Source organism: Plectropomus leopardus, chromosome 18 (genome assembly GCF_008729295.1).
Source record: "Plectropomus leopardus isolate mb chromosome 18, YSFRI_Pleo_2.0, whole genome shotgun sequence".
NCBI lineage: Eukaryota > Metazoa > Chordata > Actinopteri > Perciformes > Serranidae > Plectropomus > Plectropomus leopardus.
Genome location: NC_056480.1, coordinates 2,938,711 through 2,962,288, shown reverse-complemented (window position 1 = coordinate 2,962,288; position 23,578 = coordinate 2,938,711). Strand labels below are relative to the sequence as shown.

Here is a 23,578-nt window from a genome sequence, read left to right as displayed (position 1 = left end):
TTTACGGTGTAAACATACAATGTTGGATTCCAAAATTTAATGGAAAATAAATGTAAAATGGCATAGACATGTCAATATTCAGAGTAAAATAATAAAAACGCAAATTTGTATTCAAGAAGGCTAATTTATGTTAGGTCTCACGCGCACGTTTTGGGTTTTTTTCGCTCGGGTATAAATATGCGCAAACGTGGCGCACTGTGAGTCTCTCCGGCGACGAAGCGGAACCGGAAACGCTGCGGCGAGATGTCGAAGCGCAGGATGAATTATGTGAGAGCTAAACAGTCCATGTAGCTGTTCCAGCTTTTCATCTTTTAATGTAAATTTTAACCCATAAAGCTTCTACTTGTTCATTTTGGCCTGTTAAGGTAAGCTAACCGGTCCCTGTGAGTCCGGGCCGGGCGGTTGAGTTTAGCTAGTTAGCTTGAATATTAGCTCAAAACAACGTTAGCTCCGAACACAACAGAGAATGGGTGGAAAGGTGCGCTTGTTTTCATACACTGGCAGCCCCGACGCATCTTGTTTCAAGCAACGTTCCCTCTGTTGTTGTGGAGAAGTTGTAAACCCCGCCAACTCGGGACTACACGTTAAATATTTTAAACCCTCCCTGGCCACTCCAGAAAATTAAACTGTCATTGATTAGTAGCTACCTAGCTTCTTTTTAGCATACTTTTAATGTACGTTGGAGGTTATACATTGTTTGGAATACAATTTACCTTTGACAATGCGATAAAAATCGTCAATTTCAGTTTTTTTTTCTGGTAAATATAGATATAGATAGATTTAATTTATTGTTAATATGTAAGCCACTCCATTAATATAAGTATTAGCAATATTTTTTTAAGTATAAAAGTAAATTTAATCCGAATCACAATCAGGTAGAGAGACAGCAGGCTCAATTTGCGGCAGCGGCACCTAACTGTGGCACCTGGTGTGCACCCCCAGATCCCGCAGCTAGGTGCCGCTAGCAGTCGCAGCAGATGCCACTGGTTGCCGAGACGTGCCGGGAGGTGCCAGTGCTTGTGCCGCGGTTGTTTTCCTCCGCCAAACCGCGGCACACGCACTGGCACCTCGCGGCACCTCCTGGCAAGCAGTGGCACAAGCACTGGCACCTCCCGGCACGTCTCGGCACCTCCCGGCACGTCTCGGCAACCAGTGGCATCTGCTGCATCTGCTTGCGGCACCTAGCTGCCATCTGCGGGTGCCACACCAGGTGCCACAGTTAGGTGCCGCTGCCGCAAATTGAGCCAGCCCCTGCTGATCAGGTAGACTGTGAAAAGTAGATTTTTACATAAAATAAGATACAATTTTATTTATTCAGAGAAAATTGTTTAGCTGCCACTCAAAGTGGAAAATAGTTCAGATATATAGAGTGAAAATAAATAACATATAACGATGATCTACAAGGTGCATAAACCAGGTGTACACAGCGATGTAAGCAGGTGAGCATGTGTCATAAATCAAAACAAGTCAACAATAAGGTGCAAGTTAACACTGAACTCATCACAGTTTATGGTAAGGATCATGAATCAAACATGTGGTGGTAATGTGCAAAGCAAACAGAGCTGAAAGCCCAGAGCAGCCTGAGTCACCACAGCACTGTCTGCTGTTCCTATCAGAGCAGAGGGTATATGGAGATGAATTTTATTGTATTTTAGTGCATACCTACCACAATAAACGTAGTAAGTAAAAAGAAAAAAATAAACAATAAAAGGGATGAATCTTTAATATAAATTTGAACTTAACAATAAAAAATATTTTATAAAAAATGCATTGTCATTTTCTCAGACTTGACAAAACTCATCTAGAGCCACAAAAGACATGATTGTTGTTGACAGAGGCTCAAACTGATGTGTGTTTATTTATCCTGAGTCTGTGTTTTATTCCAGGACTCAGGTCAGCTGTCATAGAGCTGTAATCTAATTATAACCGTTAAAACACTTACTGTAGGTCACTTTGATGTCTTTAAGATAAAACACTGTATTAAAATCTTCACTGGTCACCAGGGGAGGATGAGTGTGGAGGCAGTGGACCGGGTGGCGGCTGTCACCAGCAGTCGGCCCAGCACGCCTCTTCAGACGTCCTGGTTTGAGTTCCTCCTGGATGGCAGCCTGCTGGAGAAACACCTGCAGAAGTCAAATCCAGGTCAGCTCAGAGTTACTTGTTACCAAAAGTTACTTTACTCTACTTACGGTAGACTAGCAGGGGTCTGTTAATCCAGCAAACCGAGAACAGGTCAGTTAATACTGATTCTCCACATTGAATAAACATCGAGACTGAATCAGTGGCGATGCAGTTTACAACACTGCAAAGTATTTAAGATGCCAATATCTTTATGCCATGCATCATGTTTTGTCCCATTTCTTTTTTTTATGGGATAAGTTCATTTTTAAGATAAAATGCATTGTTGTTTTCAGTCTCCTTTAGTGCCAAGTTTACATTAATAAAATTCAACAAAGTAGGCAATTCATTTTGTTGTTTTGTGGTAAACTTTTCTCACTCCTGTGAGTAGCGGGCCCAACATTGACAACAAGACACCGTGCTGTGATGTTTGTGGTGCATCTAGAAAGAGTGTTTCATATTAAAAATGTTGTTGTCCGTCAAAATCATAGTGGTAGTTATACGGTTTTGGTGTCTTGTTTTTCCTCTTTTATTTTTGGTGGAAATGCCATAAATTCTCTCCAGATGAGGAGTGCAGCTGGAGGGACAAGTTAATGAAAAATGGGTCCACCATAAAAATAAACCGTAACACTTAACTGCGAAATAATATCATGTTTACTAAATGAAACAGCCTCAAAACATTCAGTGTAGGATGTATTTCTTAAGTCAGCGCTTTGAGTGGACAATGTGAATGAATGAACTGTGTGCCTGTTGATGAATACGTATGTTTTTGTATGTTTTCACAGACCCGACACCAGTGCAGCTGATCATTCAGTTCCTGGAGCAGGCGTCGAAGCCCTCAGTGAACGAGCAGAATCAAGTGCAGCCTCCAGCCGACAACCGCAGGAACCGCACGCTGAAGCTGCTGGCTCTCAAAGTGGCTGCTCACATGAAGTGGGACCTTGACGCTCTTGAGAAAGGGTACGCGTGCGGAGGACGTCAGTGTAACTTTTAACGTGTGAAAAGGGTTTCAGGGTGGCAGAAATTTGTCAGTATTCAAAGGATGATTTCAGGATTTGCAGCCAGCAAAGCAAAGTTAAAAATTGTTTTGTAATACGTTGAATCACATGGACTTTAGTGTCATGTAATGATTTATCCTTCTTTCCTGCTAGTTTGACCATTCCAGTATTAAATATGTTACTGAACGAGCTCCTGTGTGTGAGCAAAGTGCCACCTGGGGTGAAACATGTGGATCTGGACCTGTCCACTCTGCCTCCTACAACTGCCATGGCTGTCATCATATACAACCGCTGGTGAGTAAGATCAGCCAAAAAAACAAAAAACTCACCGACGTCAAACGCACCAGTTGAAGTAGAACGAGAGCCTAATCGACTGCGGTCGACAGTTTAAATGATTTCAGTCGTCACAAAGAGTAAATATAGGTAAAAAAGGTAAATGCTGCTTAAACAGAGTAACAAAGAATTTTAACGGTCTGCGTCTCTTCTTGTCTCTTTCAAAGGGCCATCAGGACGATCGTGCTCAGCAGCTTTCCAGAGAAACAGACCAAACCGGGACCGCACCAGATGAACATGTAAGTTCTGCTCCTTCACTCCCAACATCCTCTGATTTGGACTTAAAGTTGTTTACAGAGCAAAATAAACGTACCCAAAAAATTAAAGACATCCAAAAAAACCTTTAAGTGCTCAGTTTAACTGGCATCACAACAAAACTGAGTTCTTGTCTTCTCGTCTAGGTTAAGTATTGTGCAGCAGGAGAAAGAAATGACTGAAAACATCCTCTGTGTGGTGAGTTAACATGTTTTTCGATGTATTATGCAGAAACACTCTTATGAAATTTCTCAGACTTTTGCTCATCCTAATAAACATGTTAAAGACATTTTGTTTTAAAAGATAGTTTTTAAATTATAATTTTATTTTGTGATGAAGATTATTCCATTATATGACTTCTTCCAGTAAGCACGTTAGTAGGCTGAATGAAATGTTCTTTATCATGCCGTCAGCTTAAAGAGCAGGCCAACGACTCCATCAGCGTCCTGGAAGGAGCTCTGCAGCTGAAGAAAGACTTCTACGTTCACACCCTGAGGACTCTGGATCTGCTGGCTGCTGACGCTGCTGCCAACGGAGAGACAGAGTCATCGACCGCAGGGCTTCGCATCAGCGCCGATGAGCTTCACTGTCAGGTCAGCGGACAGCACAGTGTCCTCTTAGACATACAAAATGTCCAGAATACATACGATTAGATGAACTGTATCGATGTGTGCGTCACAACGATGATAATTTGTGAAACGTACTTTCATAATGAATATACAGAGAAAAATAAGTTGAACCTCAAAATGTAGTTGCAATGTAACATAATTGTATTTCTAATGTGTTGACGTAAAAATTGGTCTAATTTGTATTTCAGGTGAATTATGATTTGGGAGGTATTTCCTTCCAACAAGGCTGCACGGACCAAACAGCCTACGAGAAAGCCAGAGATCACTTCAGACAGACGAAGGAGCTGTTAACCAAAGTAGAGTCTCTTATTTATTACTTTACCATGTCCGGATTTGTCTTATTTGAGTCCTATATTGACTGCAGTTTGCCACCAACAGAGTTTGTGCATCTCAGTCACTCCTTTAACAGTTTGTGTAATATAATGTTTAATTTTTCAGCTGGACTCGACTGTCCACGTTCACCTGGATGAGAAACGTCTGGCTGGTTACTGGAACGCCTGCAAAGCTTTGACTGGAGACAGCGACCCGTCAGACTCCCAGAACACACCCTACAATCAGATCAACAGCCTGATCAGAGCGCACAACTACAAGGTTAGAGCCCACGCTGCAGTGCCAAAATCAAAGACTATTTTTTTAAGGATTATTTTTTGGGGCTTTTTCACCTTTATTTGATAGGACAGATTAAGCGTGAAAGGGGGAGAGAGAGGGGAGGGGATGACATACAGCAAAGGGCAGAGGTTTGAATCAAACCTGCGGCTGCTGCGGCGAGGATGTAGCCTCTGTACATGGGGCGTCTGCTCCGTATATTTTCCCTCTTACCTGCAGTAAAACGATGATCCTAGGGTGAGCTGTCCATTTAAAGCTTAATATTTGTTCAGTGTAAATACACCTGGGACTACATAGTAAGTATTGTGGTATGTATTAAGGCTCCAGCTGTAAACAAAAGGCGAATGAGAGATACCAGTCTGACTGAATGAAGGTATGCAGCGCTGTAAATCCTGCATAGTACTTTATATTGTGTATTTCTCTCTAAACAGGCTGTCATCGAAGCCTTCATCAAAGACAACGTGTCCCGCAGTTTACCAAACAACTTCAGACGGTCTGTTCTCAGGGAGTTTCTTTACAAAGTCCAACAAGGGTGAGACCAAAATTAAACCTGAAATTATAACTACTGCAAACACAACAGTTTGCCGTCAGTCTAACAAACAATTTATTTATGACAATGAAGGGAGTCGAGTCTGGACGAAGTTTGCTACAAGCTGTGTGTTTGTAACGCCGTCCGAGATGCTTTGGAGGGAGAAGTCCTCAGTGTGCGTTTCCAGCAGCTCCTCCTCAAGCCCAGTAAAAGGATGGTGGACTTCATTCTAGAGGTACTCAATTCCTGTGACCCAGTAAGTGTGTGTTGTTAGACATTACTGCAGGAGTAATTAATGCTTAGGTCAATCTAGAGCTTCAAATGATAAAAAGTCCCGTTGGCCAAGAAAAACACTTATAAAAACTCCTTCATTCCCATTGCTATAATCATCTTAAATAAAAGGTAATGATCCATACATCTACATAAACACTATCCCACTTTGCACACATGTCATTTTTATCTGTCTAAATTATTCAGTTAGGTATTTATTCTGTTTTTTTAGGAACACATGTTGTATGTTTTTTGTCGGAGTTTGTTTTTCCACTGTATGCTGAGCAATGTCAAAGACGATTTCCAATAAAGTTTACTGAATCTTAATCTGTTCTCACCTCGGCATGTACAAACAATGACATATTGTAACTGATGCATCATCTTTCCCTATTTTTCTGATAGCCACTATTAAATAAAGCCCAGATTACCTTTATATAATGCAAACAGACTGTACAGTTCATTATCCCAGGATAATATAATGGTTGTCCTGCAGGTGTGCACACTTTCACTGGACAAGGACCGCCCGTCTGAGACATCAAGAAGAAACATGGCCACTTTCATGAAGTGAGTTAAAGCAGAGTGATGATCACTGTGTGATATTATTACACACTGATGTAAGTGACAGTTAAGTATTTAGTCTGAAGAAATAGCATAACCTGCAGTGCAGATCACAGTATCTTTTTCACATTTTGCACCATCTTTTCATTAACCAGCAATGATTTGACATAAAACTGTTCTGTTAAATATCTTTTAAATGAGGCCGTTGTCATCTTGCAGGACTCTGTGTGAAACCCTGGAGGAGCTGTCTCTGCTGTTTGTGGTGTCGTCTCATAAGCTCTTCATGGAGCTGTTGAAGGAGGAGGAGAGGAAAGTGCTGGTGGAGCAGCTGAGGAAGAGCTCGTCCACGATCAACCTCAGTGCCAAGCCGCTGCCTTCTTTCTATGACATTCCAGGTACAACACTGACAGGTTCTTGCAAATACACTTCAGTGACGTCCAGCTGTTGGTTATCAGCAGGAAAGCTCTCGGTGCAGTAATAACTCTGTTTCAGTCTATTAAAGCTTGTGACTTGGTGCATTTTGTTTCAGCTTCAGCGAGTGTGAACATTGGGCAGCTGGAGCAGCAGCTCATCCTCTCACTGGAGCCGCGCAGAATCAGACAGATCCTCATCGAGCTCCACGGCATGGCTGAACGACCCTTCTGGAGGGTCAACAATAAGGTCAGAGGTCAACACATGTACACTGGAAGCAAAAATAAAACAAATCAAAGACATCCCTGTATTAGACATCTATAATAACACTCCCATTAAGAGTAACTTTAGATATAAACATGATTGACTTAGATTCACAAATTGCCAGGATTTAGGATTAATTTACCTTACTGTGTATCATACACACTGTCAGATATAATGATATAATATAAAGTTGAATACTTAAAATACTACTTTTTGTTTGTGTGCACAGTGGGAAGTTCCTCCAGACTACATTAACGTGATCCTCGGCATCAAAGACAACCTGACAAAGGACCTGGTTTACATCCTCATGGCCAAAGGACTCCACTGCATATCAATAAAGGTGTGTTAACATGATCAGCAATGCAACTTATTTGGAGGAAAAAACATTTTCTGACTCATAATTTTCTGTCAAAACGGAAAAAGGTTAACGATGTGTGCAGAGAGTTTGTTATTTCACAGGATCCAAAACGTGGAATAATCTTGTGCAGCATTATTAATAGTAAAAAATAGCAAATGGCCACAAATATTTAAACTCTCACTGTTACAAGGGCATCACCAAGTGTATCAGCATTAGCTTTATCACAGTAACACTTCCATGATAATGTTTTCCTGTCGTCTCAGGACTTTGCCCACGCACGGCAGCTTTTCTCAGCCTGCCTGGAGCTTGTTACTGAGTTCTCCCCGAAGCTGAGGCAGGTGATGCTGAACGAGATGCTGCTGCTGGAGGTCCGAGCGCATGAGACGATGGCGGCAGAAGGCAGCAAAGAGCGACCGCCGCCCGACCTGGTCAGCAGGGTCAGAGGATACCTGGAAATGAGGATTCACGGTGAGTGGAAATGTTGTCTGGTCTTTACCTGCCTGTAGTTTGCTTTAAACTTTTTGATGTGGTAACCCCTGTCACTGTGATGCTGTAGGCTTTTGATTATTTGTCAAAATAAATATTTGAGATGCTTTTGGATGCACTGTAACATTAAGATTGTGCCTCATCTATGTGAGTACTGTCACAGCTTGCTCACTGTAGATTAATACTGCAGTGGATCATCTGGGAATCATTTATGAAGTTTTGACATTTGAGAAAACACAAAACGCGTTTGCACCGACCTAAGACACTTAATTAAAACCTGGAGCGACATAACTTTTCTTGTGCTGTTTAGACACCTTTAAACACCCAAGAAAAGAGTAGATTTAGAAAACAGTTTTTGAAAAAGCAAGGTAAAATGTTTTTATGAATATCATAGTTAAATATTTACAATTAATAATAATGAATAATAATAATATTTAATATTAATATTTATAATTTTCCAAAATTATATTTTTAAGCAGTTTTCACAGGTTATTTCCTTGTTTCTGTTTAATTTTTTTTTTTTTTTTTTTTAACTTTTCCAGTAATTTTCTTGTATTTGTTTTTTCTTTTTAATAATTTCTTAATTCTAATTTTTGGGTCATTTCTTCTTTCATTGCTCATTTCTCTCTCCCCATGTTTTTGGAAACTATGAAGCCAATTTGCTCAAGTTTCAAAGTGTTAAACAATATCAGCACAAGCTTTTCAGAGGCACTAAATTACAGGATGTCTGTCTCCAGATCTGCCTCTGCGTCAGGTGGTTGGAGAGGAGTGTGTCGCCTTCATGTTGAACTGGAGGGAGAACGATTACCTGACTCTGCAGGTGCCGCCATCTCTGGTCATGAACAACCCGTATATCAAGGTAAGGACTCTGTTTCTGCCTCATCACAGCAGGATGTTATCATCGTCTCTTACATTGTTCTAACAAGCCAAAAACATTTTTTTAGGTCATTAAAAAATACACTGAAAAAAAATTTAAATGCATCACTTTTTGTGTGTGTTCCTATTTTTCACAGGCTTAAGAAAAAAATCTAAGACTCCTCTTTCTTCTGCACTCAATAGATATATTTCTCTGGAGATTTGTTAAAAATCTATGTTAGTGAGCACTTTTCCTGTCTCTAAAATAATCCATCCACCTGACAGCTGTTGCAAATCAAGATGCTGATTACACAGCTTGATTACTACACAGGTGTGCCTTGGGTTGGTCCCAATCAAAGGATAGTCAAAAAGGCGCAGTTTTATCCTGGAAAAAAAGACATTTATTAGGATTTCACATGACCTGCTGTAAAGAAATGTGTTTTTTGGTCACAGATACCCCAAAAAATCAGTTAATGGCTGGTGTGACCATCATTTGCCTCATGTAGTGTGACACTTTGAACATGTTTGCGACCAAAATTCAAGAGAAATTTAACTTAAACCTGTGAAATACGGGAGCAAAATCACAACTGCTGCATTTTAATTTTTGTTCTGTGTCTAAGTGTCATTTAATAACTGTACCACTACAGAAATATCCCATATTTGTGAAGTATTGTGCATCATTCCCTAAAGTCAGTTGCACAAATTTGGGAACATTTGGGTGTTCATGGGACTTCAAAGAGTTCGTGATGATGACCCGTCCTCTGGCGTCCTCTTTTTAAAAGTCGTCCTGTGTGTGTTTCCTCCTGATAGCTCGGTCAGCTCCTGGCTTCAACATGCAAAGAGCTCCCCGGTCCCAAAGAGTGCCGGCGCACAGCCAAGGAGCTGTGGGACGTGGTGGTGCAGATCTGCAGCGTGTCCATCCAGCACAAGAGGAACAGCGACGGCAGAGTGGGCCTCATTAAACAGAGGGAGTCCTCCATGGGCATCCTGTATCGGTACACTGCAGAAAAACATTGACAATAATGAAGAGCAAGAGCATCACAACACAATTATATTATTGTGTATTATAAGAAGTTGTCCTTATTCTGGTATGTTTTCATTGTCTAACCCATTTAGGAGCAAATTCATCACTTTCATCAAGAAACTTAGAGTAAGTAATTCAAGAAGTCAAACTTAATTACACTTAAGATATGATATGAGTGCTTTTGATGCAGAGATAACGAGTTTCATCTTATTTCTAACAGGAGCCGCTGGTGCTGACAACCCTCATCTCTCTGTTCGTGAGGCTCCACAGCATAGTGCGGGTACGGCTCTAATTTTAGCTGTTAAGATTGTTGAATTTTCCACACTGATAGCACACTTTAGAGTCTCATCTAGGCTAAGAGGTAGCGGGATTGTCTCTCTGGGAAAAAAGGGGAAATAAACATCTGGCTAAACTGGAAAAAATGCTTTAATGTTGCAGTGAATGTACAAAAAACCATGATCGTTTTCTCATGGGTAACCACCTGTTTACTCTTTCTTTAGGATGATATTGTAAATGAAGTAACAGCAGAGCACCTCTCCATCTGGCCATCTACTCTTCCAAAGTAAGATTTTCTTTTTCTGAATGAAAAGTTTTACAATGCAGAGTTTTCCTTCAAAAAACAAACAAAAAAAATCTCTCTCAATCATAATTTATGAACCACTCTCGGTGTGGAGTTGAATTTTTCTACCGAGACTGTTCTGTGCCTGTATTTTTTTATTTACCCCTCATTTTCTGTTTACGTTTATGGGCAAAGAAAGTGCACCTGGTATTGATGTATTAATACTGTAGAAATTAAAAATTCAAACCACTTAATATATTAAGTATCGTTAAATCAATCTTTTTGTCAACACTAGTTTCTGTAATGGTACAACAGAGTTTGAATGCTTTTTAGAAACAGTAACTGACAATTCTACATAGTATTTCTTGAAGATGTCACAAACCAGGACACTAAATGTTAATAATAATAATGATAATTACGATCGATAGGACTTATGTAGTGCTTTTCTACGTACTCAAAGACGCTGTTTGTGTGTGTCGATCAGCATACAGGCAGTGGACGTGGAAGCTGTGGCCGTGACGGTCAAAGAGCTGGTGTCCTACGCTCTCACACTGAATCCTAACAACCAGTCGTGGCTCATCACGCAGGCAGATATCTATTTCGGTAAGAAACGAAAAGGCATTTCATGCTTGAGTTTATTTTAAGTTCCAGTTTTGTTTAAATGCTCACTATGTAATTTAAGGATAGCAGTTGTAAAAATTCTTTTTTTTATATTAAACTGAAGAACCAGATGTGCAGGGCTCACGACATCAGGAATATCAAAAGGCATGAATCTCTGAATTTAAGTTAATTTTGTAGAGTTTGCACCATAGCCAATCCTGGAAATCTCCTAACAGACCGAGCTTATAAGTGTGGCTTGCACATCTGTCACACTCTTGTTGCCCTTGAAAAACGTATATTTATGATTAAGGGTAAATATTCTACCTTTGTTAAGATAAGGGGGTATTTTTTTAATACAGAAGAGGAGGAGGCTACAGAGGTCTACTTGTCTTAATCCTTTGACAACATAATTATGTACATTTCCATTTTTTTCTTTCTTTTGGACCATCAATAATTATATAGGAAGCATTTTTATTCCATGATTATTTAATTTAGTTCCTAAAAAACACTCCTGTGAGATGTCCTGTCTTAGCAGTTTTAAGATGATACCGTGTTTTGAATGTTCTGTATTGTACTTAACTTGTTTTCTGTTTTTTTTTTTTTTGTTTTTTTTTGCTGTAATACGTGCAGTATAAAACAGGTTACCCAGATGTCTCAGTCTTACTGAAGCTTGTCTCTTATTTTTCTGTAGTGACCAATCAATACTCTGCTGCTCTGAACCTTTACCTCCAGTCCGGAGCCGTGTGCTCCGACTTCTTCACCAAAGCTGTTCCCCCCGACGTCTACACCGACCAGGTAGATCACACAGGAACATGACACCTGCTTTCACAATAAACGGCTCCTCTGCGGCTGTTGGCAACAAGAAATTATTTTATTTATATTAAAATATTATCTTTTTCTAATGAACACACTGTTGTTTTCAGGTCCTGAAGCGAATGATAAAGTGCTGCTCAATGATGAACTGCCACACACAGGTCAGGGGCCACTCCAGTTGTTCTTTTCCTTTTTTAAGTTAATTGGCCTTTTTCACAGCAAACATTTTGGCGGGTCGTAGCAAGAAAAGCTCAGGTGTCACTAATGATGGCTCTGTTGTATTCAGGTGTCCAGTGCTGCTTGCTATAGTACACACTAAAGTCTTTTTTTAAAAAACAGGATCAGCAAATTTTCCACTGTTTTATTGCCTAATTTTTCAGCGTTAAACTAATTTAACGTTAACTTTTCTCATCCTCATCAGGTTGCTGTTCTCTGTCAGTTCCTCAGAGAGGTGGACTACATGACGGCATTTAAAGCTCTTCAAGAACAGAACAGGTACGCTACGTTACGTTACGTTACGTCACGTCACACGTAAACAGTAATGACTGACAGCACCATGAAAACACTTATTACAACCACCTGTTCAAAATCACTTTTAATGTGTCATTTATGTCAAATGAACGTTAATATTTGTGTGTATGTTAGCGTGTTCTATGATCTTTTTTGACTTTCGTAAAGTGTCTTTGAGTACCTATCTATGAATAAATCTATTATTGTTGTTGTTATTATGAACAAGTCGTACATCTTTTTTTTTTGTCACCAGTCACGATGCCATGGACTCGTTCTACGACTACATCTGGGACGTCACCATCCTGGAATACCTCACACGTATCCTTAAATAATCGTACTGATTCATGAGGGCAAATACAAACCTTCCTGTAACAACATAAAATGATTTTATTTAAAAGAAACTTGCTGTTAAAAGGGACCTCTCAAATCTTTTGAAATGAGGTACTTATCTATGGTCATTGTGTTATATGCATTAGATGGCAGACGGTATACCGGCAAGAAGCTAAACGTTAGCCACCTAAAAAATTGACCAAATTAAAAACAATTCTCAGTTAAGTGTACGTTATATTTAGATCCTTTTTAAGGTTTTAGGCTTTGACAGTTATTTCTGATAATGAACTGTGCTCTCTTCAAAGCCACAACACTCCTTTGGCAAAAACAGTATTTTTATTTTACATAATTCGGGAGCTGCTGGTTTACCACTGCCTCGGTCAGATAGTTTTTGTGTTATATGGTCACTTCAGTCAATCTGAACTAGCTTTTTAAAACACCAAACAAACTTACTGATCAATAACAGTCGTAGACCAGCAGCTTCTGCGGTCAGTGACGTAAAATTTCTGTTGTGTTAATGTAGTCTGGCTTTGAAGAGAGTGCAGATAAATGCTTGAGTTTCCCGTCGTACATCACTGTCTGACTGCAAAAATAAAGCAGTTATGTTTTTTGTTTTTTTTTCTAAATTAACATACACTTATTTATTGGGCCTTTATTTAATCAGGTTGGTCCCATTGACATTAAGAATTTCTTTTTCAAGAGGGACCTGGCCAAGACAGTCAGCAGTGAAATACAAAGTTGCAGAGAGACACAAAGGAAGACAAAAATACAGTTCACAAACACTAAAATTTGCATTAGAATAAAATAATCTATTGGTAAAAAAGAGCCCAGGGGCTAAAATACATCAACATCCTATAGATCTGCCTCTAAGTCTTTAATTTTAGATTTAAAAACATATAGTAACACCAGTGTTTTGTGGTTTTTAGTGGTTAAAATTATTTTTGGTGCTCGTCCACAGCAGTACGTTGGGAGTATTCCCACTGCCCATCTACTGCATGTAATACACTGACTATGGAAGTACTTCGTACAACCCCACATCACAAAATCCAAAACATCACTTTCAACTTAAACATCATTTTCTTTTCCTTAATTGTGCGTTTATAGATATTCACCACAAACGGGGCGAGACGGAGAAGAGACAAATAGCGGTAAGCAGTGATCAGGTTGATTTATCACCCTGTTTTTTAAGATGTACGTAAAGCTATGAACCGCTTTTAGGAGTTAAAATGTATCATGTTTAATATTTCAGTAGCTTCAATCTGATAACCAACCGGCAAAAGATTGAGATTGGCCACTGTGTTTGTCGTTTGTGTAATGTTCTCAGCTCACATTTAAGCCCTCAGTTTATCCGAAAAATTCACAATTTGGTTTTAGCGTTCACTAGAGAGTGACAGTGGATCAGTGAGCATTATTTGGTGAGCTTAAAACACATCTGGGTTCAAACCAGGCTTAATGTGGTTTAAAAAAAAGATGTCAGTTTTGTATATAAACATAATTTCAGCAGCAGAATTATAACTAGATTTTAACAATCATAGACTGTAAAATTATGGACGTAGCCTCCGTGACGTCCCCCGTTTGTTTGTGGACTTCCTTTTGGGACTTGAGTTCAGCATTTCGGCTGTCGTGATCTTACGCGGAGGAGCTGACCGTATTTGGACGACAGGGTGGAGCTGTGGAGGCGCGAGGAGTGGATCTGACTCAGACTTTAGCGACGCCTCGCTGACAGCCCGCCCTTAAATATGCATAATTTTGAGCCTTAAGAAAATGTGAACGGGTGAGTTGTAAATAATTTCATCCCCGTACAGTTGTCCTGAGTGTTGAAATTAGCTATAAACAAACTGTTTTTGTACCAGGCTGTAAACATGTTTATTTTTATTGTAAAGTAGGCGTTTTGGGTGTCTACGGGGATTGACGATAGTTTGGAGCCAGCCCCAAGTGGCCATTTAAAAAACGTTTAACCCTTTCTGCTTTGGCTTAATTTCTCAGCTCCAGAGGTTTTAAAATAGTTTATGTAATGTTCTCAGCGCTTGTCAAAAACTTGAACCCGTCAGTTTATCTGAAAAGTTTATAAGTTGATTTTAGGGTTCGCCGGATGGTGACATGATAGTAGCACAGAGCGCATTAAACTGGGCTAAATGTGGTTAGTGGGGAAAAGTATTAAGTATTAACCATATTTCAACATACAGTTTGAATTTTCTTCAAACTGAGTCTTAAATGCTGTTAAGAGAGGAGTTACATGCTTCATCTGAGGGCTGGCCAAAGTAAAGATATTATATGGTATTAATATGAGATTATATATAGTCCTAGATATTTGATATTTTTATATTGTGATATGGAATAAATGTTTTTATGATTTTAAAAACTGTATTACAGTAATGTACTTTTCTCAAAATATCAGGCAGTTCTACTTGTTTTAATACTATCTATGTTACTAATGATTATTGATTGAAAATTGATTTTTTTTAAGTACCAATAGTCACTCCTACAATATTATCACATCAAAGAGGTAATTTGTTTTAAATTTTTTTTAATGTTTTATTGTCTCTAAATTCTAGCATTAATTAAGTGCTTTTGATGAGATTAAAAAATATATATTGTGTATTGAGATATAGCCTGAAAATATTGCAATATGATTTTCAGTGCTACATCATATATATCTAAAAAAATAACTGTTTTGCCTGGTAAACCTGCACTGACTGAAAGGCTGCATTATTTTAATGTAACTCTGCTTGTCCTCAGATAAAAGCGATCGGACAGACGGAGCTGAACACCAGTAACCCGGAGGAGGTGCTGCAGCTGGCTGCACAGAAGAGGAAGAAGAGATTCCTGCAGGCGATGGCCAAACTGTATTTCTAGAAGACGTGTGAACCACTGTCAGACGCTCTGAGAGGTGGGAATGTATATTTTATTTTGTGGTAGAAAATAAACCTCTTAATAAATACAGTTGCTCATTTGTACATTTGTAATCATTTGAAATGCATTTAAAAAAGTAAAAAAGTGAATCATTGACGATCAACAGCCCTGAGTTAAAAACAATGGCTTGTTACAACAGTATGATAAAGATAAGTGAGAAAGCTCATGAGCTGAAGAGCGTGCCCGTTAGTCAGTCAGTGCTTTCTGATGCTTAAAAAAGTGCACGCTCGTCCTGTTCATCAGCGTTTCCAAGTTACTGTTTACATTGAATTTACAGAAGCTGACGTGTGAAGCAGCTGCTGTAAACTCAGCTGATTTTCATCTATTTAAAAAAATGATTTCAACTGACCCTGAAGCGGTGTTTCACATATTTCATCTGACTGTGAACATATTTAATATGCTACAAACGTAAACAATTGCACATCACTTTCAGTAACAGAGCATCATTTCCTAGAAATGACACCTGACACTTCTTTTTACAACATTTCTCTTTTCTGGATTAAAGCACCCAGTTGCTAAAGCTGGCTAAAATCAAAAAACTTTGGCCCAGATTTAAGAGTCTTTAAAAAAAAACAAGAACAGGCACATCACCCTGGATAATGCATTCAGTGAAAAAGTTCACATCTGCAGGAGAAACGAGGAAAAATAAACTCCCACAGAGACTCTGTTCAGTTCACAGTCTCTTTTTCTCCCCACTGGTTTGGAGCCGTCACCAGTAAACTCATCTTAGTGGCACATTAACGCTGCGTCCTCTTCGCTCACACGCTTCCTCTTGTAGTTCAGTGTGTGCACATTTTCTCCGTGCTGTTGGGTGGAGTCGGGATCTGGCTGCTTGCTTCCTTTAGACTGGCGTACTCCTAAAAATTAAAAAAAAAAAATAAATAAAAAATGGAAATTTTATTTAATATTATGGTAATTTTAATTTTTTTTTAACTTTGATTTTAAATGCTATAGCATAATAAAAATCAAACAACAAACAGTCGTATGTTAAAAAAAAAAAAAAAAAATTAAGCCTAAAACTGCACAGCAGCATGATTCAGATGTAGTTTTTATTTAGGAAGGGACAAAAGTTTCAGCCTTACACCTTAACCCTTTGAAGCCTAAGCAAAAGACATGGCCCAAAAATTTGCAGAAAATAAGTTAAAAAAAGAAAAAAAGAAACACTAAAAGAAATTTACCTTAAATAAGTGAATAAAATTTTAACAAATATATTTAAATCTGCATCTAAGAGTCTAATAGCCTGTGAAAGGAGGTTGAAAGGGTCAATTAGTGCAGTTATAATAAGTTAAGTTATAATCATTTAAAACAAAATGTTTTCACACTGGTGAGTTGATTGAGACCAAATTACTAAAAGTTACTTTAATTTATTTATCTCCCGAGTATTTTCTTAATTCTTTAGTCAATAAAAAGTTATAAAATGGTACAAATGATCAGGCCCAACGTAAACTCACGCCTGACCTACAGCCAAAAATACGTCACCAGGACATTCATTTAGATAATGACATAGTAAATATATTTCAAACAAGATCACTTTGATAATGTAAAACTGATTTTTTTTCTCTCCAGCTGATTAAAAGTCGATCACGTTTTGTTTTTGAGGGATGCAGCTACACTTCTGGACTGAGCTCCAAAGGTACAAAAAAATAGAACAAAAAAAAAAATACGAACCAGCATGGCCATGTAGTCTGTGTGGGTCTGGACATTGTGTCTGTCTTCTTTCTTTATGCTGGAAAAATCTTTGAGTGTCGCTCTGCCAGAGCAGCCGACCGACTCCACAAAGGGCGCCATCCAGTTAACACACGGCTGGATGGCGTCTTCCGACAGACCTAAACGTGGACAAAAAACACGCTTAAATACGAGTAAATCTCGCTGTTGGTCACACAGTAACTTTTTATTTTCTATCACAGCTTCATATTCACTTTCACTCTCACACACACACACACACACACACACACACACACACACACACACACACACACACACACACACACAAATACCTTCACTGCTGTAATGTGACATTGGCAAAGTATTTATAGTTCAAGAATATTTTTTTATTGACACCAATAATTACCATAATAAACACAAGCCCCTCAGCTCTTTCCGGTCGAATTTTCAATCCATTATCTGGCGCAAAAGTCCATTTCCACTTCAATCTACATTTCTATAATAATCGTAATCTCACCTGAAACTTTAGCAGCGGTTTCGTGTTGAATGAAATGGCTCAGGACCGAGGCGGCCAACACTCGATACTCAAAGTCCAGAGAGTTTATGTCGAGGATACACAAGTCTAAAAGCTAGAAAAGTCAAACACGCAGAAGAAAAACATTTGACATTAGTCATTAAACTTACAGACATCAAGTGTTTAAATAAGCGTTATTTTCTTTCATTAGCTGCTTAAGACAGGAGATATAACCATTAACATAAATAATGAGACACATTTGTCTACTTAATAAGTGTTAATATATTAAGATGAGAGAACGCTGTGATAGCAGTTTTCTAACGTAAGTTTGTGTCAGTATTTTAAGCCTAAATAACGTGAAACCTGCTAGACACCTACCCGCGTCATTTGCACGTAAGCCTCTTGTGGAAACTGCGGATCCAGCAGGTCGGAGTCCGTGTGCATCGACACCATCTGGAAATAAAGCTTCAGCCAAGACACGGCTGTTTCTGGACAAAGGTTCCAGTGCAAAGCCTGTAAAACACATGTAAAGTACAATTATGTAAAAAATTAAAGCCTTCTTATCGAAGTTTAATGAACACAAATGAGTCAAAATGTGTTCATCGCACTAATAGTTTTACCTTCAAAATGATTAACTCCATTTGAAGGATCTCGTCTTCGTAGTAGGTTCCTGCAGTCACATATGCCATCTGAGAGAGCTTTGGAGGACAGGCTTCCTGCAGGGAAAGAAAACAGCACCAAAACCTTAAGAAATGCGTCAAGCATATAAAATACTCCAGGACTTATCAGCCGAAACACTCCGATATATAAAATATTTCTTCAGCGTTGTTCTTTACCTCCATCTTTGCAGCTATGAACAGGCAGGTTATGCCAATGAGCTGCAGCATGCTCTTTTCTATGTTATTTTGGGTAAACATGAAGCGGTCGAAGTAGTCCTGAGCCAGGTAGAACGTCTGCCGGTGAAGAGTGTACGCCTCGCTCACCTGGTGAAACACACACACACACACACACACAAAAGAAACGTTTAGGAACCTTTTTTTGACTTGAGATCCAAATTTAAGTAATAATATAATAATAATAAAATGTATTTGTATAGCACCTTTTATACAAGAAATGCAGCCCAGTGTGCTTTACAAGAAAGAAACTAAATGCACCAAGTGCTTCACATCAAAACACATGAAAGACATAATAAAACCTGCATGTAAAAACGAAATAAAATCTGAATAGAATACACAGAATGCATCTTAAAATTGATAAAATCCACTTGATAATACCAGTAACCGTAAGATAAAATAAGGATAAAAATTTAGTGCACAGAATGCATAACATAAAAGGGAAAATAAATAAAATATAACCCACTGACATTATTAATAAAATAAAATAAAATAAAAGTGATTAAATTACTTTTTTTTAACATTTGTTTTGTTTGTTGTTTTTTCTCAATTTTTATTTGATCTTGTGAAAATACAATAACTGAGAAAACAGCAATTTTAGTGGCCTGATGTTTCAATTGATTTAGTTAAGATAATTCACATGATTTTTACCAAATACACAAAAAACAATGAATATAAGTCAAACAGGAAATGGCTAAACAAATTGTAAATTCATCAACTACATCCAGAAATGTGAAAGACATAAACGTTAAACGGAGAAGCACAGATGATCCACGAGCAACAGAAATCTGAGACGCAGTTAAAGACAAACCTCTATCAACCAGTCGAGGAGGATTGATCTCATTTTGGGTTGTATTTTCGGGTGTTTCTGCATGAAGCTCTTGCTGTGTCTGTAATTCTTCTCCCTGCCGACCATCTTCACCCACACATCTTCAGGAGATCCCCATCTGAGACACGCAGACAAAACACAGCTGTCAGTTCAAAATATGGCAATTTATCAGCAACTATTTTAAAGTAAAAAATCCAAGATTTCATAGTTCACTGATATTCTTCAATGTGAGAATTTTCGTATTTTTCTTGGGCTTATATTACAGTGAATTAAATATTTTGGTGTTGGACTCTCAGACAAAACAAGACATTTGATGATGTCACCTCGTGTTTTTGGGATATTGTAAATGAAAAGGGAAAATATTTTTTTTAAAAAAGATAAAATAATTGGAAATAAAATTATTTGGAAAATAAAAACAACATAAAAAAAAGACAAAAGGCAAAATGAAAAGTGAGAATAAGGAGGAAAATGTAAAAAAAAAATAACTGAAGGCAATGGTTTGTTTTTGTTTTTTTTTGGTCTGTTTGGGTTTGGATGCATTTTGCAGGATGGGTTTGATTTTGGATTATTAACTCTTTCTAATGTTGCAGACATGCACACACACACACACACACACACACACACACACACACACACACACACACACACACACACACACACACACACACGGTACTGCAGTTAGATGCTGACATTTACACTAACACTCCAGCTGTAAACTGGCAGCAAAAAAAACAAACTGAGAATTGTTGAATATGTTTTTAGCGAGTGAAAGCACGGCTGAATAATAAACGATAATCACCCGAGATGAGGCAGAGGTGACTGAACCAGGGAGTCTGAGGATGTGACCTCGGCACCACAGCCGACCCCCTTCTCAGGGGTCCCGATGGGCACACGGGGCTTAGCGGCAGCTTCGAGTACCAGCTGGTTCTGAAATGAGAAAATAACGTGATTATAAACAAAGAACTATGAACACAAAGTATTTGTTGTGCTGATTATGGCTACAAGAAACGGACACACAGTTTTCATTTTTTGTTTAGTTGGTTGAATTTCTGATGGTACTCTTTGCTCCTTATTCTACATGTTTAAAAACATGTTTATTTATATATTTACTGCGTACCCCTCAACTGACTGCAAAAGAAAAAATTATAATAATAAAATAAAAGTAAAAGACATACCTTCTCGCACTGCAGCTTTGACAGGGGCTGAATCTTTTTTCGGTTGTTTTGCTGAAAAGACAAATTTTTATAAGCTGCATGTAGTAAATAAATCACTAATTAAAGCTGTGCTTTGCTTAGAGGTCTTTCACAGGTACTGAAACCCTTGAACATGGAGTAAATTGATTTATTTTTAAAACATGAAAAAAAAGAGCAATGAGCAGCCTGGCACCAAAAGTCCCACAGATTTACATTTTTTATTTAATTTGCAGATTTTTTTAAAAAAATGTAAAGATTAAGAAAACTCTAGAAAAAGAGGCAAAATGTCCAGAAACTATATTTATCATTATTATAATTACATACTGAAATTATGTTACAGAATTATTATTAATCTTAAGCACCTTTTAAGTAATTTCCCTGTTTGTTTTTCTTTTTTCTTAATTTTCTTTTCTTTTTTTCTTTGCATACTAATTTTCAGGTCATTTTCTTGTACTTTTTATTAATTTCTTGCCAATTTCTGTGTCATTTCTTGCTCATTGCCTTTTTCCATGTTTCTGAAAGAAACTAAACCAGTTTGCTCAGCTTTAAATGATTAAATGATGCTTTTTTAGGGCTCTTACCTTAGTTACTTTGCCTTTTTGCCCTGGAGAATTTTCACATCTTTTCTGCAGGCGACCGCTGCAAAAGACAGCAAACTAAACTCAACACAGAGCCGCAGATCTGACAACAGACCAACAGCTAATCAATAATGATCCATAAGGCAACAAAAAGAGCGCTTTACCTTCGTCTAGGCATGGCTGTGGTTTCTCTGTCTGCGCAAAAAAGGAACAATTTAAAAGCAAACTCAGAGTTTGTTCACAACAAAACCAGGAAGTCAGATGTAAACTGTAACAACCAGCTGCAGCTTATTTGCACAGCACAGACTTCAACTCAAAACCAACCCCGAAAAAACACATAAATCAACAGTTTCTCAGATATGAGACCTCATCATCATACGCGCCAACATTATTCATGAGCGCGTAAAATGACCACGCTCTGCAGCCAGCACCCGCCAAACTTAATACTACTGCTAAAACTGCAGTGTTTAACACTTTAGATCACATCTGGGGCACAAAGGTGCTGCAGGAGCCTGCAGTTGCATTAATAACAAAAAAAAAAAGACTTGCAAGTGAACCCCCCCCCCAAAAAAGCGACAACTGGCCCCTTAATGCAACAACACAAAGACCCTGAGGAGGACATTTTGTGCAACTGATAAAATACATTCAACACCATCATATATCGTATCATCATATATTATAAAACAAACCATCCGATGTGGTTTCTATTTATCATTTTTGATTCATGCAGAGTTAAAGTAGACATGACTCAGATGCATTATTATCTAACTTTGCAGAAACCAGGAAGAGACCGCAAAGGACTCGAAAGTTTTAATTTAAGTTCAAAAAACGCAAACTTCTGTTTCCTCTGCAGAAGTTTCTAAAACAGTCTTTACTGTCAAAAAGACAACTTTAATCCTGCGTGCTTGTTAAACACAATCACTCCGATTACAAGCTCGACAACGACCCAGTTTACAAACATATCAGCAAAATATCGCACAAACATCTGCTTAAATATGCGCATGACATCACACACATGCACCTGAATAAGTTCTGAATGTTTCAGTTAAACCAGAGTTAAAGAGCCTGTGTAACTGCAGCTTACCCTCCTCGGTTCCGAGCCCAAATGAAACCTGTTTGCAGTTGGCGCTGGCGCCAACAAATGAGCTTTTGCTGCACACTGCGCATGTGCACAAATACTCCCAACCCTCAACCGTTTAAGGAGGAGGTTACAGGAGGTTAACAGTGAACTGAGGTCAACCATGTTCCCATGGTCCTATGTTCCCCAGCTTTATACATTACCTTAATGCAACACATTATACTCTCTTTAGGGACTGTTCTTTATTCATCAGAGGAGGGGGGTGGCTGGGATCTGACTTTACTCCCTGAGTAACTATAAATAAGCTATGTAATGTTACTTTTTTTTTTAGTTTTGCAGTTTCTGGCCATGATAAATGGGGTAATGTAAGTGATTTGGCATGTTTTCTTTAAAAATTGGAAGTAAAATGAACACAAAATACAGCCATTTAAAGTTATATGCCTCATTTCCTAAAACAAAACAAAACAAAACAAAACAAAACAAAACAACAACAACAAAAACCATAAGAACCCCTCTGCCTCTTGTGGTGCATACTGGTGAGTATAAATTGTTTATTTGGGCCAAATTATAAATAAGACGAGGAATAAAATGACTTTGATGTAATATCACTTTCTTGAGCTCAGATTATTATTTTTTTTCTGACAGTAACGTTCATTCCACATAATGTGATGAAGGAGCGTCAGAAATGTGAAAATCAAAGGATTTTTTTTGTTTTTACAATTTCTGGCTATGATAAATGGTGTAATAAAATGTGTAAATTTGCGGTTAAGTAAACACAACATGCAGGCATTTAAAGTTGTACCCCCCCAATGCCAAATTAAAACAAACAAACAAACAAAAAAAATCCCTCCCTAGTGCCTAAAAAAATATTGGACGTGCCTCCCCTCTTTTGCTCTACCCCTCCCCTGATAAATGACGAACAGTCCCTAAGAACATAGAAACCTTTGAAAGGTCATAATAACATGCTTTTTTTTTTTTTTCTTTTTTTAGCTAGGGAACATACCATTGTGTAAACAAAGAAAAACGTTCCTTATAAACGAACAGCTTTAACTGTTTTTAATAATTGTATTTTTTTGTTTGCTTTAGTTTGTTCTTTAATGACAACTCAACTAACAACTAGACCGAGAAACCGTCGTTTTTTGAAGCCGAATGCTCTTATGGTAAATGACATGTTTGGTTTAAGTATTATTAAGTCTTTATTGTTTCAAAAAGGCGTGAAATGACTTTATTCTTAACTTCGTCTCCCTCGTTTCTTTTTGTTTCTGTCAGTTGTAGTTTCCGGCCGGACGGTGGTGGGCGGGACTATAGGACAGGACAGCCAATAGCAGAACGAGTTGAGTTGAGCGCGTGCTCTTTTGGGCCGGATGTAAACAAAGCAGCTGTCAGAGCTGTGAGGTGAGGAGGACACA

At 38.3% G+C, this 23,578-nt stretch overlaps 2 protein-coding genes across 4 annotated transcripts; one reads left to right on the top strand and one right to left on the bottom strand.

The window, feature by feature from the left end:
* The first annotated feature begins 216 nt into the window (after nucleotides 1-216).
* Nucleotides 217-15,463, top strand: ints8 (integrator complex subunit 8). Of its 2 annotated transcripts, none has more exons than XM_042506420.1 (28): nucleotides 217-267; nucleotides 2,004-2,142; nucleotides 2,904-3,078; nucleotides 3,270-3,410; nucleotides 3,617-3,688; nucleotides 3,851-3,902; nucleotides 4,118-4,297; nucleotides 4,522-4,629; nucleotides 4,772-4,924; nucleotides 5,371-5,471; nucleotides 5,562-5,703; nucleotides 6,232-6,302; nucleotides 6,516-6,691; nucleotides 6,826-6,956; nucleotides 7,201-7,311; nucleotides 7,593-7,797; nucleotides 8,553-8,674; nucleotides 9,481-9,665; nucleotides 9,787-9,820; nucleotides 9,915-9,974; nucleotides 10,195-10,256; nucleotides 10,738-10,856; nucleotides 11,545-11,648; nucleotides 11,777-11,827; nucleotides 12,088-12,161; nucleotides 12,430-12,494; nucleotides 13,611-13,654; nucleotides 15,246-15,463. In XM_042506420.1, exons 1-28 carry the CDS (start codon nucleotides 244-246, stop codon nucleotides 15,360-15,362), a joined length of 3,018 nt encoding a protein of 1,005 aa, XP_042362354.1. In that variant the 5' UTR covers nucleotides 217-243; the 3' UTR covers nucleotides 15,363-15,463. The 2 variants fall into 2 exon arrangements, with proteins under 2 accessions (XP_042362354.1, XP_042362353.1); XM_042506419.1 differs by lacking the exon at nucleotides 217-267 and adding an exon at nucleotides 274-365.
* LOC121957685 (G1/S-specific cyclin-E2-like) lies at nucleotides 15,394-22,232 on the bottom strand. Of its 2 annotated transcripts, none has more exons than XM_042506421.1 (12): nucleotides 22,176-22,232; nucleotides 21,256-21,286; nucleotides 21,095-21,152; nucleotides 20,496-20,546; nucleotides 20,120-20,247; nucleotides 19,303-19,438; nucleotides 18,435-18,581; nucleotides 18,219-18,314; nucleotides 17,977-18,111; nucleotides 17,602-17,713; nucleotides 17,088-17,245; nucleotides 15,394-16,276 (listed from the first exon to the last, which is right to left on the bottom strand). In XM_042506421.1, exons 2-12 carry the CDS (start codon nucleotides 21,267-21,269, stop codon nucleotides 16,199-16,201), a joined length of 1,113 nt encoding a protein of 370 aa, XP_042362355.1. In that variant the 5' UTR covers nucleotides 21,270-21,286; nucleotides 22,176-22,232; the 3' UTR covers nucleotides 15,394-16,198. The 2 variants fall into 2 exon arrangements, with proteins under 2 accessions (XP_042362355.1, XP_042362356.1); XM_042506422.1 differs by lacking the exon at nucleotides 22,176-22,232 and adding an exon at nucleotides 22,113-22,150.
* Nucleotides 22,233-23,578: the final 1,346 nt, after the last annotated feature.